General features: G+C 34.6%; 1 protein-coding gene across 2 annotated transcripts; it reads left to right on the top strand.

Annotated features, from left to right (window-relative positions):
• Positions 1 to 12,167: 12,167 nt before the first annotated feature.
• On the top strand, positions 12,168 to 16,435 carry LOC105780403 (two-component response regulator-like APRR5). 2 transcript variants are annotated; one of them, XM_012604714.2, is made up of 8 exons: positions 12,168 to 12,660; positions 13,535 to 13,696; positions 13,820 to 13,932; positions 14,035 to 14,190; positions 14,334 to 14,499; positions 14,595 to 14,901; positions 15,066 to 15,852; positions 16,069 to 16,435. In XM_012604714.2, the coding sequence occupies exons 1-8, from the start codon at positions 12,384 to 12,386 to the stop codon at positions 16,198 to 16,200; spliced, it is 2,100 nt and encodes a 699-aa protein (XP_012460168.1). In that variant the 5' UTR covers positions 12,168 to 12,383; the 3' UTR covers positions 16,201 to 16,435. The 2 variants fall into 2 exon arrangements, with proteins under 2 accessions (XP_012460168.1, XP_012460167.1); XM_012604713.2 differs by having other exon boundaries at positions 12,170 to 12,660; positions 13,820 to 13,950.
• The last annotated feature ends 1,737 nt before the right edge of the window (positions 16,436 to 18,172 follow it).

Genomic DNA, 18,172 nt, shown 5'->3' with positions numbered 1-18,172 from the left:
TTTGATCTTAATTAAATTTAAAATATTCAACAAATTTAGTCACCAATGTTTACAAAATTTGTCATTCTAATTCTAATTTTTAAAAAATTCAAATATAGCCCTCAATAATTATAAAAATATCAATTTAGCTCTATTTCTAAAAGTTACAAAAAAAAGAAAAAATTGTTAAAATTTCAGTTTTGGATAAAAATTATAAAAATGATTTAAAAAGGTATAAATAAAAAACAAAAATATGTATTAAAAATAAAAAAATACAAAAAGAAAAGAAAAAGAATACATATATCAGATGATTTAAAATGAAATGAACACGAAATAGATTGATGAATATTAGAGAGATGAAGTTGGACATCCCCATGGGATATGGAATTGACAAAGTTATCTCCCTTAAATTAGATTTTCTGGAACTTTGATCGTTTGATCAACACACTTCGACTACTAAAGTTTGGAATTAGTTAACAATGACATGTCCAAGTTGGAAAAAATAAGGAGAAAAAAATATATAGATTTTTCATTTCATGAAAGACGTTCACATTGCATTATTTTCTCTACTTGAAGATTAGATCTTTGTATATTTTTAATATAAGAAAAATCAAAATAATTTTTGTAATAGTTTAAAAGTTATTAATTTTTGCAGGAATTTAATTAAAAATATGATATTAATTTAAAACATGACATGTCATATTATTTTAAAATGAGCACAATACTAATGATGTTAAATACTCTTCTTGTTCAAGAGGTTTTGGAGGTACATTAAGGAATATAAAAGAAAAAGAATTTTTAAAATGGTTTTCTTTTAAAAAAATTAAAATTTGTAAATGTTGAAATCTAAATTTTCTAGAATTAGAACTAAAATGACAAATTTTGTAAACATTTAATAGGTAAAAGTACCATTAATGCCCCAATATTAGGAATTAAATTGCATTTTGCCCCTTCTACACAAAAAACGAGCAAATTAGTCATTCTGTTAGATAAAAGAGAAAATTAGTCCTTTTACAAATTCCATCTATTTCTATTGTTAAGTGTTAATGTGACTGATGAACCAAATACTAGCATGTGGTGTGCCAAGTGTACCTCACACTGATATAATAAGTTTAATAGCATGTGGTAAGTTCAATTTTATATTATTGCTTTCATCAAATAAACTTATCACTAATTGGCACTATACATGCTATCAAACACATTCAAATACATGGTCACCAACATATTCACAAGCTATCAAACTCAAAACATCAAAATTAGTTACGCAAGCTGATACGAGCCAAGGAGGTGGCACTCAAGGGGTTGTTTTTCCTAGTGGTCCAATCACTCGAAGCAAGGCACGACAATTAAAATCAAAGATGAATGCTTTTGTCCAAGACTTTGTTGCTACAAATTTAATTCATCATGTTCGTGACATTGACAAATACGGGAATGCAATTCACTGGACCAATCTTGGAATAGTGAAAGCCCATAAATTGGTGGATTAATCTTTTATGTATCTTATTATTATTATTTACTTAATTCTCATTGGTTGGGACACATCATTTATGAGTTAAGTAATTTTATTGGTTAGGTTATTATTTATTTATTTTCTTAGATAATTTTAAAGAGTTTTATTAGGATTCAATTACTCTTTAAAGAGTTTTTATTAGGATTCAATTACTGTTGTAATTTGCCTATAAATAGGCTTGTTTTCTACACATTGGGAAAATATATAAAAAAAGGAGCATTTGTTTTCTTCCAAATTTGTGGGAGGCAAATTTTTGAGAGTAGAGTGATTCTTCTCTTGCTATTAGTTTGGAGTTTGTTACTTTCGAGGGTATTTCGGAGTTACAATTATTCAAATTTCTTTCCCCTTCATCGGTGTTTCTAGAGGTTCTTCTTCTAGGGGTTTCGTAGGGAGCCGTTCAATCATTGGCGTTTTTTGGTACAAGTTAACCAAGGGTTCCATAGGGCAAATCTATCCTTTTTTATTATTATTTAACTAATTTTATTTATTCTCGTTTTTATTCCTAATTTGTGTTTCTCTTGTGTCTAGATCCGGGGGTTCCGCATCAGTTGGTATCAGTTTCAGGCCATTCGGTGTTATTTTTGAAGCTAAAATCAAATCCGAAACGAGTCAAAATACCAAAAACACTTTTCATCGGTTTCGTCGATTCTTTTTTTTTTGAATTTTGTGTTTATTCTCCTCTTATTCTTTAAAAAAACAGCAAAAAGAAAAAGAAAAAGAAAAAAGAAGAAGCAAAAAGCGCAAAAAAAAAACGCAAAAAAAAACCCGCAAAAAAAAAAACAAAAAGTTGCCTACCTTTCATACGTAGGTTTCTTCTTTTCCTATTATTGTTATTATTTTTTATTTTTCCCAAAATTGAATTTCTTTTCCTTCATCTTTTCTTGACTCAAGTATAATTAAAGCTTCAATTTTTTTTTTGAAAATCTTAAGACACCGAACGTTTCTGATTTTTGTTTTTTTTTAAATGGGGTAGAGTTTTCTTAATTTTTCTTCTTATTAAAGCTTTTCTTTGAATCTAGAGTTAGGGATCGTTGCAGGTCTATGTTTTTTGTTTCTCTTACGCTTTCTAACACTTTGTTTCTTCTTGTGTTAGCAGATATTAAAGGCACCCACAATTCCTTCATCCGTGTAGCCTCCATTACAAATAGCCTCGTCAAGTTTATTGGCCTCTTAAAGCAATTAGGATCTTCATTGTTTCTTTGAAGTTTGCACCTCCGTTATTTGATCTTGATTAGTAACCCTCTCCAAACATATTTACAAGTTTTGAATCATTCAGAGAGTTATTCTTTTGAGAGCTAACGAGTGAGGTTATTATTATTTTTTCTTTCTTGTTCCTGTTTGTGTGATTTTTTCACAGATACCATGCCGATCACTAGATCCCAAACTAGTAAAAATGAAGAGGATGAGCAAAAAAGAGAGAACGATCCTTTGGTCAAGTTGTTACAAAAAGAGATGAAAAAGTTGCAAACTCAATTTGAACATCGCATGACCCAGATGTTACAAGAGCAAAGGGAGTATCTTGATATAAAACTTACAACTCAAGAGAGATACATTGCCGATAATTACAAGAAGTTGAACGAAGCCTTTATAAGCCGATCAAATTCGCGAGATCGAACTTTTAAACGAAGGGGGGACTATGTTTTTGATGATGACTTTGAGTCCGAGTATGTACCTAGAGAAAGATTGGAGCGAAACAATGACACCCCAAACCAAAATTTGCTTCTTTTTCAGAGAAGAATGATCCTGATGCTTACCTTGATTGGGAGGAAAAGATGGAAGCAGTCTTTGCTTGTTACAATTACTCTGATGAGAAAAAGGTAACATACGCTGTCGCTGAGTTCATTAATTATGCACTAACATGGTGGAATCAATTATGTAAAAGCAGGATTCTTTATAGAGATCAACTTGTTACTACTTGGGTTGAAATGAAGCGCATCTTGCGAAAATGGTTTGTTCCACCATACTATTATCGAGAACTCCATCAAAGACTCCAACATCTTGTTCAATGAGATAGATCTGTGGATGACTACTACAAAGAGATGGAGACTATTCAGATTAGAGCTAATCTTGTTGAAGAGGCTGAGGTGACTATGGCTAGATTCATTGCCGGCCTAAAGCCTAAGATTGCAAATCAAGTTGAGTTACAACACTACATGGATGTTAAAGAGATGCTTCAAAACCACACTCACCATTGAAAAACAATTACAAAAGAAAGGGACACCGAGGGGTGCTAGTTCAGTTTCTAATCCTGCTTGGAGAGGAAATTGGCAAAAACAAGATGATAGATTGTGGAATGGGAGAGATGCACGGTTCAAGCCAAATGAGCCTAGAACTTACTCCAAAGATAGAGGTATGCCTAATTCATTTAAAGGTTCTACTTCTACTAATCGAGCTCCATCTTCTTCTTCTACTTCTCCTAGTGCCATTAAGCAGCCAAAAGATATTACCTGCTTCAAATGCCAATGAAGGGGTCACTATGCTCGAGAATGCCCTAATAAAAAGTCATTGGTGATTTGAGAAGATGGCGAGGTTGATTTTGAGTCTGATAACGAAGATGAGATGCCTCCTTTGGAATATGCTGATGATGTGCATACTCATGATGAGTATGAAGAATACTTGGAGTATGGTGAGAAAGCACTTGTTGCTCGAAGGGCTTTAAATGTCCAGTTTAAAGAGGAAGGGCGCGAACAAAGAGATAACATTTTCCACACGAGATGTTTGATTGGTGGACAACCTAGTTCATTGATCATCGATAGTGGAAGTTGCACCAATGTGGTAAGTTCTTCCCTTGTTGAGAAACTTGGCCTATCTTGTGTGAAGCATCCAAGGCCATACCGCTTGCAATGGCTGAATGATAGTGGGGAGATAAAAGTATCTAAACAATGCTTAGTTTCATTTTCCATTGGTAGATACTCTGATAAAGTTTTGTGTGATGTTATTCCAATGCAAGCTGGGCACATATTACTTGGATGGCCATGGCAGTTTGATCGACGAGTAAATCATGATGGTTTCCTTAACCAATATACCTTTTTGTTCCTTGGAAAGAAGTTTACTTTGGCTCCACTTCCTCATCAAGAAGTCTACAATGATCAACTCAAACTTGCTAATGAGATGGGTAAGGGAAGTGAGGTCAAATCATTGAAAAATGCTAAGAGTAAAGAGACCCTTAGTGTTAAAAGCCAACTTAAAGGCCCAACATTGGTGAGTGATTGCACACACAAGTCACGAGATGAGAGAGTGAGTTTATTCGCTAGGTTTCGAGATATCAAATTTGCTCTTTGTACAAAACAAAAATTTGTAATTATTAGGTTTAGGGAAAACTTTGTTTTGACTAACCCTAATACACATTTGCCTAGTTGTTTTGTTGATCTTTTGCAGGATTTTGAGGATGTATTTCTTTCTGAAATGCCTAATGGATTACCTCCTTTACGAGGGATTGAACATCAAATTGACTTTGTGCCTGGGTCGAGTATTCCGAATAGACCAATCTATCGAAGCAATCCTGAAGAAACTAAGGAGTTGCAAAGGCAAGTTGAAGATCTCTTAGAGAAAGGGTTGATTCATGAGAGTCTAAGTCTTTGTGCGGTTCTTGTACTTCTCGTCCCCAAAAAAAGATGGTTCTTGGAGAATGTGTGTTGATTGTCGTGCTGTCAACAAGATTACGGTAAAGTATCGATATCCAATTCCTCGATTAGATGATATGTTGGATGAGCTTAATGGTGCATGCATTTTCTCTAAAATTGACTTAAAAAGTGGTTACCATCAAATAAGAATGAAATAAAGTGATGAATGGAAAACTGCTTTTAAGACTAAGTATGGCCTGTATGAGTGGTTAGTCATGCCATTTGGCTTAACTAATGCTCCTAGCACATTCATGAGATTAATGAACCACATACTTAGAGCTTTTTTAAGAAAATTTGTCGTTGTGTATTTTAATGACATACTGATTTATAGCAAAACTTTGAATGATCATGTTGGGCATGTTAAATTAGTACTGGATGTGTTAAGGCATGAACGACTCTTTGCTAATCTTGAAAAATGCACCTTTTGTATGGATAAGCTTTTTTTTGGGGTTTTGTGATAAGTTCTACAGGAATCCATGTGGATGAGGAGAAGGTAAAGGCAATTAAAGAATGGCCTATCCCTATAACTGTTTCTGAGGTAAGGTCTTTCCTTGGGTTAGTCGGTTTCTATCGTAGGTTTGTTCGTAACTTTTCCACAATTGCTTCGCCTTTGACTGCACTTATTAAAAAGGATGTATCTTTTCATTGGACAGATAAGTAAGAATTAGCATTTAATGAACTTAAAGATAAATTGTGTACTACTCCTATTCTTGTTTTACCTAATTTTGAAAAGACCTTTGAGATTGAATGTGATGCTTCTGGTGTAGGTATAGGTGCCGTCCTCATGCAAGATAATAAACCACTAGCCTACTTTAGTGAGAAACTTGGTGGAGCACATTTGAACTATTCGACCTATGATAAAGAGTTGTATGCCTTGGTAAGGGCATTAGAAGTTTGGCAACATTACCTTTTACTAAAGGAGTTTGTGATTCACACAAACCATGAATCACTTAAGCACTTAAAGGGACAAGGTAAGTTGAACAAGTGACATGCGAGGTGGGTTGAATTCATTGAATCTTTTCTTTATGTTATAAGGTATAAGAAAGGTAATGATAATATTGTGGCTGATGCTCTATCAAGGAGGTACACTTTACTTAGTACTTTGCATACTGAGTTATTAGGTTTTGAGCATCTCAAAGATTTATATGCCACTGATTCTAATTTTGCAAGCATTTATGACGCATGTGAACATGGTGCATTTCACAAATTTTATAAGCATGATGGCTATCTTTTTCGAAATAATAGACTACGCTTACCAAAGTGTTCAATGCGAGAATTGTTGGTTCGAGAGGCTCATAGTGGTGGTCTTATGGGTCATTTTGGAGTCACTAAGACTTATGATGTTTTACATGAGCATTTTTATTGGCCTAACATGCGAAAACTTATTGAGAAAATTTGCTCTACTTGCATTACTTGTAAACAAGCTAAATCCATTGTGATGCCTCATGGTCTATATACTCCTCTTCCTGTTCCTAGTTCACCTTGGACTGACATTTCAATGGATTTTGTAATAGGTTTACCAAGGACAAAGCGTGGACGAGATAGCATCTTTGTGGTTGTGGATCGATTTTCTAAAATGGCTCATTTCATTCCATGCCATAAGACTGATGATGCAACCCATGTTGCCGATCTATTTTTCTGTGAAGTTGTGAGATTACATGGAATCCCAATGACTATCATTTCCGATAGAGATGCAAAATTTCTTAGTCACTTTTGGAAGGTGTTATGGGGTAAGTTAGGTACTAAACTACTTTACTCTACTACATGCCACCCTCAAACTGATGGTCAAACCGAGGTGGTAAATCGAGTTTTTGGATCTTTGCTTAGAGCCATAATAGGTAAGAATGTTAAATCTTGGGAAGAATGGATACCCTATGTTGAGTTTGCTTATAATCGTTCATTCATTCTTCCACGTGTTTTACTCCTTTTGAGATTGTATATGGCTTTAATCCACTTCTTGTTTTAGATTTGCTTCCTTTACCTTTGAATGACATTGCTAATTTAGATGGTGAAAGGAAAGCTGATTTAGTGAAAGAGATCCATGAGAAGGCTCGTAAAGCCATTGAGAAAAAGAATGAGTCCAATGCACATCGAGCTAATAAAGGGCGAAAGCAAGTCTTGTTTGAACCTGGAGATTGGGTATGGATGCATATGAGGAAAGAACGATTTCCTTCTAAGAGAAAGAATAAACTTGATGCACGAGGAGATTGACCATTCCAAGTACTCGAGAAAATAAATGACAATGCTTATCGCATTGATCTTCCTGGTGAGTATAGTGTTAGTGCTACTTTCAATGTTTCTAATCTTTCTCCTTTTGAATTTGATGTAGGTTCAGATTCGAGGACGAATCTTCTTGAAGAGGGGGAGAATGATACGAGCCAAGGAGGTGACACTCAAGGGGTTGTTTTTCCTAGTGGTCCAATCACTCGAAGCAAGGCACGACAATTAAAATCAAAGATGAAAGCTTTTGTCCAAGACTTTGTTACTACAAATTTAATTCATCATGTTCGTGACATTGACAAATACGGGAATGCAATTCACTGGACCAATCTTGGAATAGTGAAAGCCCATAAATTGGTGGATTAATCTTTTATGTATCTTATTATTATTATTATTTACTTAATTCTCATTGGTTGGGACACATCATTTATGAGTTAAGTAATTTTATTGGTTAGGTTATTATTTATTTATTTTCTTAAATAATTTTAAAGAGTTTTATTAGGATTCAATTACTCTTTAAAGAGTTTTTATTAGGATTCAATTACTCTTGTAATTTGCCTATAAATAGGCTTGTTTTCTACACATTGAGAAAATATATAAAAAATGAGTATTTGTTTTCTTCCAAATTTGTGTGAGGCAAATTTTTGAGAGTAGAGTGATTCTTATCTTGCTATTAGTTTGGAGTCTGTTACTTTCGAGGGTATTTCGGAGTTACAATTATTCAAATTTCTTTCCCGTTCATCGGTGTTTCTAGAGGTTCTTCTTCTAGGGGTTTTGTAGGGAGCCGCTCAATCATTGGCGTTTTTGGGTACAAGTTAACCAAGGGTTCCATAGGGCAAATCTATCCTTTATTATTATTATTTAACTAATTTTATTTATTCTCGTTTTTATTCCTAATTTGTGTTTCTCTTGTGCCTAGATCCGGGGGTTCCGCATCACAAGCAAAACGTAATACATAACATAAACATCATAGAAAGATCTTCCATACTAACATATTCACATAATCACACCATTACACGTATATAAACATACTTAGATTAGAATTCTCTAGCCTTGTAGGCACCAAATCATCAAAAGAGACTCCTAAGCTAACTTTGACACTAGGAACATACCAACTAAAAACATAGTATTCAAAAGACTATACAAACATTGCTAAGTTGAGAAATGAGTCCTAGATGTTGCCTATCTTCTCAAGTCGACGAGACCTAATTGTCATCTGCACAAGAAAATAAACATATCTGCACACTAAGTAAAAGAAGCTTAGCGGTAATAACATAATTTGAAAACAATGCATAATCAAATTAAGCATGTAAACTAGTTATGAATTCATATATAAACAAATGTATATAAAGTATCTTGTCTCAAGTTCATTACTTAATGCTTTCTTATGGAATCTATATTCGGTTTAAGTTTCGTATGTGAACATAACAATATGCCTCCAAGGCTTATATTACCATGTCAAATATCAGAATTAGATGCAATTCATCATACCATTGTTATCTCAATTTCATTTCTATAACACACATGACATTTTTATATTAACATTCACGTATCATTTTACCAATTGAATACATCAATTCATTTCATAACATTGTCATCCCTCGGCACTAATAATACACAATTCACATGATCTTTCGCATGCTATCCTTCATCACATTTGCATTTGTATTCAATTGATCAATTTAAGTACAAGCTACTAATCACATATCAACTTTCATAGTTAATCATATAGTACTTATTTTCTAACCCCTATTAACGGGACACGAACTCAAGACTGGATACACAGATTAATCCACTATCACACCTAATATGCACTCTATGCTCATCAATAAATATCGAAGTAATATGCACCTAGAACTTATCGGTTTATAATTGGAGTAATACACGACCGACACTAAAGTATATATATTCACCCTTGATCATCGGTACATAATCGAAGTAATACTTTCTTAACATATTCATCGATTTATAACCAAAGTAATATGCTACTGATGTTAAATATCTCCTTATAATGAAACATATGGCATGGCAACTATATCAGAACTCTATCCGAGACCGTTTAGTGGGGCATTTATAATATCAACTTGTATCAGTACACACATCATGTATTCATTACGTATCATTTTTCCTATTTCTTTCATTTCATTATCATGATTTCACATATATTCAATTACGTCACATATCAAAATGCTTGTATCTTTCAATTTTCCCTATCGAATCAAAATTCGTCTTTGAATTTATTCACTAGAGACCTAAAACTACCAATTTATAACATTTTCTTCCAACAACTTCTATTCTTTACAATTTGGTCCCTAATGATGTATAATTAACCATATAATATAACTTAAATTCAAGCTTGTATTAATAACTCCCACAATGCTTCTAACAAAATCTTAACTTAATCTAAATATAGTTCAAAACAAACCATAATTTCTAAGCTTTCATTAATTAATTAAAGTATGAAAGTATTTTGATATTAAAAGTTCTAACTCATACTTAATCTTATCTAAGGAAAAGTATGAAAGTCCAAGGGTATTTACCTCTTGGATGGTTTAAAACTCAATTTCAACTTCTAAAATACTTGGATTTTAACTTATACAAGCTTGGGAGCTCTTATACTACCATTTCCATTCTTTTCTCAACACCTAAAATAAACAAAATATCAATATACAAGTTGTGGAAGCTATCTCATAAAAATAACTCCATATAGTAACTTCATATAAATGTGAAATATGAAGTTTGCACTATAATAACTTCATATAAATATGTGTATTTATTTATAAACCCTAAACTACACAATTTTCCTTCCATTTCTTCAAACCCAACCAAGAGATAGCTTAGTAGTGCAAACTTCATAAATCACATTTATTCCTTAATATGAGTGCATGGGTGGTGAAAATTACACCAACAACCTTTTCTAAGTAAAATGAAAAAATTGCAATTTAATTCCTGTACTTCCAAATCTTTACCTATTTGGTTCTAAAATGCTTATCATCAAAATAATACACATTCCATCTTATTCTCATTCCAAATAAACAATAATAATTCATATTTTCTCTTTTTAGTTCAAATTTTGATTTTAGTCCTTTAACTTTTCAAAATTTATAATTTAATCCTTTTGCCACATTTCACATCCACAGTTCTTTTCATTGAGTTTCATCTCTCATATTGATTTTTTTCATAAAAAATCTCCATTGACTCATTTTTCATAATTTCACATAATTTCATGCATATCAACAACCTCATCTCCATCTTCGCTTTCCCTTATCCCCCTTGGCTTTTTTTTACCTCTCCTCCTTTGTCCTCCATTTTCCACCACCTTTGCCCTTTATTATTATTTTTTTTATGATTAGGAGAGGGGAATTGGATTGCTTGAGATTGAATCCAAACTCCCATGCCTACAGTATAAATCTCTTACCATCGGACCAAGAGGTTGTTGGCACTTTTGCCCTTTATTTTTGTTTTTTTTTTCTTTTTCGGGCAAAATAAAATTTGTGGAGGTTGGTTTGTCCTCCCTTGGCCTCTCCAGCAAACTAAAATAAAACTTGTTTTTTCTTTTAGTTTACGATTCTTACATGGCTTCACCTATGCGACGATTGAGCCTTTTTTCCCAAGCTCTTGTTGGCTCAACTTTGATTTCTTGAACCAATAGTGGTTTATTCTCTTGAGTCACTGGTGACTAGGTTTGGTTCACAAGACTACATGGGTATTGTTGAGAAGATCCTAACCATTGCCAATAGAATTAACTCACCAAATCTTAATGTCTTAATTTAGTGGCTTACGCTAAAAAATGTGGCTGTGTTCATGGTGTTTGAGATCTAATTGTTGTTTTATTTTTTTCTTTGTAGCTTTGTTTGCTTTAAGATCACGTGCTTTTCTCTTGAATGGCTTGATTTTGATGGGGGTGATATAACGGCCTTTTCAATATGTTTAGGTTAGGAATTATGCTTCTAGAGCCATTATGGTTTCTTTCCTTGATTATAAGTTAACCATTCCAGCCAACAGAATATTGGAAAATAGGAAAATTATATTATTTGAATTCACAATAATAGTTAAAAAAGAAAATATAAAAATCCCATTGACAACACGACAGAAGATAACTTATTGGCTTTAAAAGAAATTAGGTGTGGAATATGCCTCATCACATTCAATGGTGAAAATCTTCTCTTATTTCCTGAAATTTCTCCCACACCCTAGAAAATACCAATCGAGAATAAAATATATATGTTAAACCTCAAAAAAATTGACACCAAGATGAAAAGAATGTAGAATAAACGTGATATTATTCCCTCAAACTATCACCGCACTCGCAAACATAGAATTTGAAACCAAACGGTTTCTCAAACATGCCACGTGGACAAACAAGCAGGACATTGGGTAGGAGGCGGATGAAAAGGACAGCCAATTTGCCCACTCGAATTCAATAGAAAAGCGTGTACCATACACATCACTAAAGAAAGAGCGTGGAGAAATAATAAAAACAGGTTATGGACTAAAAAAAAAGAGGTTCAGTTGGAATGCCCCCACGTTTCGGGTTCCTGTCCTAGAAAAAAATCCACTGTCTTAACTTAATGAACTCATTACAAATATCTTTCGCTTGCAGCGAATAGATTTTTAGACAGTGGGCCCCACACACAAAATATCCTAAATCTTAAAAGAAAGGCAGAAACCGATGGCCTTGCCCTGTGGTTCAGTGTTGACCTTTAAATAATTTTTTTTTTTTTGGGCATAAAATTAAACGACAGCCCCAAAATCCAATGACTTACAGATTAGCTAGCTGACCTGGCTACCGTAGGCCATACAAAACATGCTTGTAGATATTTTCTTTGATTGTAAGGTGAGATATTTTTCACCCCGGTTCGCAATTCAAATCCTTTTTAATTGCCGTCCGATTAAAGAGACTAGTTTTAGATTTTTTTCTATAGGTAGCAGCAGTCCAACACAGATTTTTAGCATAATAAGATGATTTAGATTTTCGATTTCTTTTGCTCTCTAAGTTCAGAGCTTAAAAATAATAATACTAGGTTTGTGGCAAAAAAGAAAGGAAAAGCATGGGTGAAGTAGTGGTGACTAGCGAGGAAGTCGAGGAAGTGAAAATTGATAGTGAAACAGAGGAGCAGGAAAATGGGGAGGTTGAAGGGAACATGAGGAGGAGGAGGAGGAAGAAGAAGAAGAAGAAGAAGAAGAAGCCTGGGTGTTCTGCTTCTGGAGCAGTGGTGAATTGGGAAAGGTTTTTACCCATGCCGGCTTTGAGGGTTTTGTTGGTCGAAGCTGATGATTCCACCAGGCAGATTATATCTGCTCTTCTCAGAAAATGCAGTTATAGAGGTTCGCTTCCTTTTCCCTTTCTTTTAATTCCCTAATTACAACTGGTTTCTCTATGTCTGTTTTCAATGTCCGGATAACTTTTTCAGCTTACCTTCTCCTCATTAAATGTTTTCTTAGCACTAAGACTTGGTTAATTGTTAGTACAATTTCCTATGGAGGTAGAATCCACCTGCTCAAATCCATTTCTTGCTTTTCAAACTTGGATAAATATATTTATGGCTAAAGAATAAAAGGAGGCAAGTCACAACAGTGCTATAGGGTTCTTACATGATGCTTTGATTCATCAAACTCTACCAGGTTGATCTAGATACCTAAAACTATCATATTTTTGGAAATATTTAGACATGCCAAGAGGCAATTCGGATATTCAGAGTGAGTAAGCAGGGGGCTTGAAGGCTCGTGGAACTTCCTACATTGAGTGTCTTAAAGTGGTATTATCCCACACCAATTGAATCCTTGTATTGCTTTTGATCTTATATTCAAGTTTAGATTCTTTACCTACAACCCATTTGGCTTTAGATTGGATGCTTAATAGAGCGGCTGCCATTTATTACTAATTCAGGAATCAATTTGCTTTAGTTTTATCCTTTTGGGTTATTTCAAGGCTTTCAGCACACCTGCTAAGGAGTCCACCCGGCCAGTTTTGTATTAAGATTGAATCGAGCCCATTTGAGGATATCTACTTCACGCTCAAGATTCCATACTTTTTAACAATATGGCTATAAGACATGGTTACGGATTGTGGTTCAATTTATTATTTTTACATTTTCTGGGGGGCTGGAAATTTGCTTGTTGATTCTTGCTTAAAATAAGAAACTGTTTGCAATATTAACTTGTACATTTGTGACTGAAAATGGGTTTTCTTTTTGAGCAGTTGCTGCTGTTCCTGATGGCTTGAAGGCATGGGAGATGCTGAAAGGAAGACCACATAATGTAGATCTCATTTTGACAGAAGTGGATTTGCCATCTATATCAGGATTTGCTCTTCTTACACTAATTATGGAGCATGATATTTGTAAAAGCATCCCCGTTATAAGTATGATATGAAAGATTCTTTAATATTTTCTAAACATTTGTACAGTTGCTATGATTTTCTATCATGTATCTACAAAAATACAATTTAAATGAACAATCTTTTTGTTTGGGCATGATTGTGCAGTGATGTCCTCACAAGATTCAGTTAGCACAGTATACAAATGCATGTTAAGAGGGGCTGCTGACTATCTTGTTAAGCCAATAAGGAGAAATGAGCTGAGAAATTTATGGCAGCATGTATGGAGAAGAAAATCAGTATGCTTACTTCTTACACTTTATTTCCCTCTCTATTTTATAGCCTTGGTTTGGATCCTGATTTTTGTATGTCGTTAAAATCAGTCAATTGTTGGTGGGAACTCCCCCCAGGATGAGAGCATTGGACAGAAAAAGGTAGAAACTACCTCTGAAAATAATGCTGCAAGTAATCTTTCCATTGGTTGCTTGGATGGTGTCCGAAAAAATAAGGAACAAACTGAGAAAGGGAGTGATGCTCAGGTCGGTACTCTTCATCTGTCATATGAGCTCTGCTTTGTGATTTATAATTGCATTCACTTGCCATATATCAAAAGGAGTTTTCTTTCTGTTCAAGTTGCATACATGAAGTTTCATATAGATTGCATATTTGCTGTCTCTTGCAGAGCTCTTGTACCAAGCCGGAAATGGAAGCTGAGAGTGCCCAAAAGGAAAATATGCAGGAATTTTCACACTTGATAAAGGTAAATTCTCCGCCAATTGAATCACAGAAGCATGAAGCTCATGGCGGTTTCAATCAGAACCTGCTCATGCATGAGATGGAAACTGAGGGTAGGACTCGAAATTTTGAGTTTTCAGATCATCTTTTCTGTTCAATTGGACAGCATCTAACATTCTCTCAATGTCTCGGTCAAATTTGTGAACAGTTGTTGACTCATGCAAGGATGCCTACACAACTTTATACAAAGGTGTTGAACTGGAAAATCAAAGAAGGGATACTAGGGTCTTGGTTGAGGCTGGTGATGCGCTTGTTGATTCACCAAGAGAAGCTATTGACTTCATGGGAACATTTAATAAAAATTGCACTTCGTCTTCAATAAATAGCGCAAAAAAGTTTGATTCTTCTCTATTCTTAGATCTTTCCTTGAGAAGAAGTAATCCTAATGTATTTGAGAATCATGTTACTCAAGAAAGGCCTACCCTCTGGCATCCTAGTTCATCAGCCTTTACAAGGTTGGTTTCTGTTTGATTTGTTATTATGATCTTCAGAATGTTGCACCCAAAATTTTTTATTTTTGAATTGTTTTAGAAACAATGGATTGAATCAGGTTTTTCTTTAGTGTTTTATTCAATAATTGCCCTTTCATTGTTGATCATACCAATGATCTTTAATGCAGGTATACTAGCAGAGTATCACAGCCCCTGCATTCAACATTGATGAGTTTCAGTGATCAAAAGAAAGACTCTGGGACTAATTCTGAGAAGATGTTGACCAATGTTATGTCGGAAAATAATTCAGATACTCCTAGTCCTACACTAACTTCTCAAAGAAACACGAATCCTTTGACTATTGGAGCTACTGTTGAATTGAAGCAAACTGAAGTAGCAACACCATGCACACAACATAGACTATTTCCTGTCCCAGTACCAGTGAAGGGTATAAGATTGAATAATCCGTGCAATGGATATAATACTATAATTCCTCCAATGTTTTGTGCACGGTCAAGTTCATCCATGGCGCCAAGTCCAAGCACAGCCAACCAACAGGAACCTGCCTTTCATTTGAATCTGTTTCGTCATTCCAGTTTTGAAGCTAACTCCTCTGGACAGTTGTATGACCGACTTGCCTCCAATACAAACCAGTCAACCAGCCAGCTCTTGCACAAACTGGACCAAAAGTTGGATTCAATCGAGGATAGAGGACATATTTCTCCCACCACTGATCAGAGTGCAAGCAGCAGTTTCTGTAATGGCTCCTTAAGCCAACTTAATGGTGTTGCATATGGAAGCACTGGTGCAAGTAATGGCAATGTTGATCAGGCTGCAGTCACCCGGGCTTCTACGGAGAGCAAGAATGATGACAGCTTTCCCAGCCCTAGTGGAAAACCATGCCGTTCTATCCAAAGAGAAGCAGCTTTAATGAAGTTCCGTTTGAAGCGTAAGGATAGATGCTTTGAGAAAAAGGTAAAAGGATTTATAATCAGTTGCCATCATTATGTGTTTACATCTTTCCTGTTCACAACTTTATTGCATACAAGCAAAGACTAAGATACTCATGTTACATGGAAGTATTAAGTAATTTTCCGGTGCTAGTTTCCAAATGCAAAATGTAGAATCATGTACGGATGACATTGACATAGATTGAGCAGCTAAAGTTTCACACTTGATTCTTTTGGGCAGGTCCGGTATGAGAGCAGAAAGAAACTTGCAGAGCAGCGCCCACGAGTAAAAGGTCAGTTTGTCCGTCAAGTGCAGGCTGATCCTATGCATATAGAAACTGAGCATCATTATGGGAATTCATCCGATGGATAGGCCTAGTTACAACTTTGTAAACCAGGGAGACCATAGACTCAAGTTTGGTTTTGTGAAGGTGAAGAAACAAAGGCGTGGCAGAATTTTATAGATAGTATAGCACATATCCATACTTTTTATCATATTAGTGGTTAATTACACACAGGTTGCTATGTACTTAATGTAAAATAATGTTTTGATCTTTTATAGTCGATAGAGTTTTCATCCCTGTTTTTCTCTGGGGTTGCCTGAATCATTCTTTATTGTTTATTTGTTCATTCAACTGTCTTATGCTTGTTGAAAGTGCCAACATATATACTTGGTGTACATGTAAATATAGTGTAATCAGCTGGAAAAACTAGTAGACAAGGTTATCTCAAATCTCCATTTTCCAAAATATCATAATATTTTCCTATTTACCCTTATGTTTGGTGGTAGTATTATTTTAATATCCATGTTTTAGTATAACTAATAAGCTAATTTTAATTGGTAATTTTTAATTTTTCACATAGCTGACTAAATGACCAGAAAAGGCTCATTTTTTAAAAAAATTATAGAAATGGGTTGTTTTGTTAAAAAAATTATTGGAAAGGGCCTATTTCCCTAAAATGCGTTGAGCTAGAATCGTTTTTAAGGGAAATGCGAACTGTGTCCAGCTTAACGCTTTTTCCTTTGATGACCAATAAAACGTGCTCACATCACTGCGCTTTAGTAAAGCGCTTCCATAGAGGCGCGTTTTTGCCCGTGTTTTCCCTGTGCCAATTAGAGTTAAGGATTTTTTAGTTTCTAAGTGCCTAGGTTTAAGGTCAAGGTGTAGGGTTTACGGAATTAGAGTTTAGGGTTTTAAAATTTTAAGTGTTTAGGTTTAAGGTTTTATTTAATTTTTAGGGGTTCTAAAAAAATAAATTCTGAAGTAATAATTTTGATGAAATGAGTTGAGTTTTGTAGAGAAAAAACGCTCTAAGTAGGATGCACAGTCAGCAAAAGTACTGAAAACGCTTCCAGTTGGACACCCTTTTTAGTACTGTTGTTTCTAAGAAAATAAATTTGAGGAGTTGGTTCTAAAAAACTATCTCGGGATTAGGTTTGTAAAAAATGCCCCGAATAGTAGGGGGTTGAGGTTTGTAGAGGAAAAACGCTCCAAGCAGGATGCATTGTTAGCAAAAGTACTGAAAACACTTCTAGTTGGACGCCCTTTTCAGCACTGTTTCTGATAGTGCGTCCTGCTTATAGTGTTTTTCCTCTACAAATTTCAATCCCCACTATCCAAGACATTTTACAGAAAGGAGTGAGATGCTATCCCTTAACTATAAATGACCCATATTTCAGCCTCTGGTGGCATAAGTTGGAGTAATAGAAATTAAAGAAGTTCAAAAGAATAGAAGTTGGGGTTGAAGGTATAAGTTGATTTTTTGTGTTAATATTTATATGAAGCATTATATTTATTGCATAATATTTTAATTTTTCGTGTTGATTTTTCGTGTTTTGAATTTTTCTCTATAGATAAATTGGTTAAAAATGAGTGGACGAATTAGTGCTATTATTTATTATGACGATGAGGTCCGTGACACCGAGAACAATGTGATTTTTTTATTGGAGAACACAGCGTAACTTGCTTTTAACCAGAACATAGAATCAACAAAATTTCGTGAAAGAATTAGGCTAAAAATCTTCGGATCTATGGCAATGAGAGTTTCATCTATTAAGCATCGATTTTGTGTTTCGGTCGATCTCGTGAGATATGACTCATTTGATATCAAAGGTGCTCAGGCCTTGGAGGCAATGGTGCAGATGTACCTCGAAAGTGGATCACCATTTCTTGAGTTATATGTGAATTTTTCAAGACCAAATGAAGGACTCGCGTCTTCAACATCTCTTTTTGTTCGAGAGACAATAACCGTTGAAATTGTCGATAGTATAACCACTTTGTTAGAAAGTTGTCATTATGATATCCCAGAATCATCAATAGGAAGACACTCATCCGTTTTAACCT

The sequence above is a fragment of the Gossypium raimondii genome, chromosome 4 (genome assembly GCF_025698545.1).
Source record: "Gossypium raimondii isolate GPD5lz chromosome 4, ASM2569854v1, whole genome shotgun sequence".
Taxonomy (NCBI): Eukaryota; Viridiplantae; Streptophyta; class Magnoliopsida; order Malvales; family Malvaceae; genus Gossypium; species Gossypium raimondii.
This window is presented reverse-complemented; position numbering and strand designations above follow the sequence as displayed.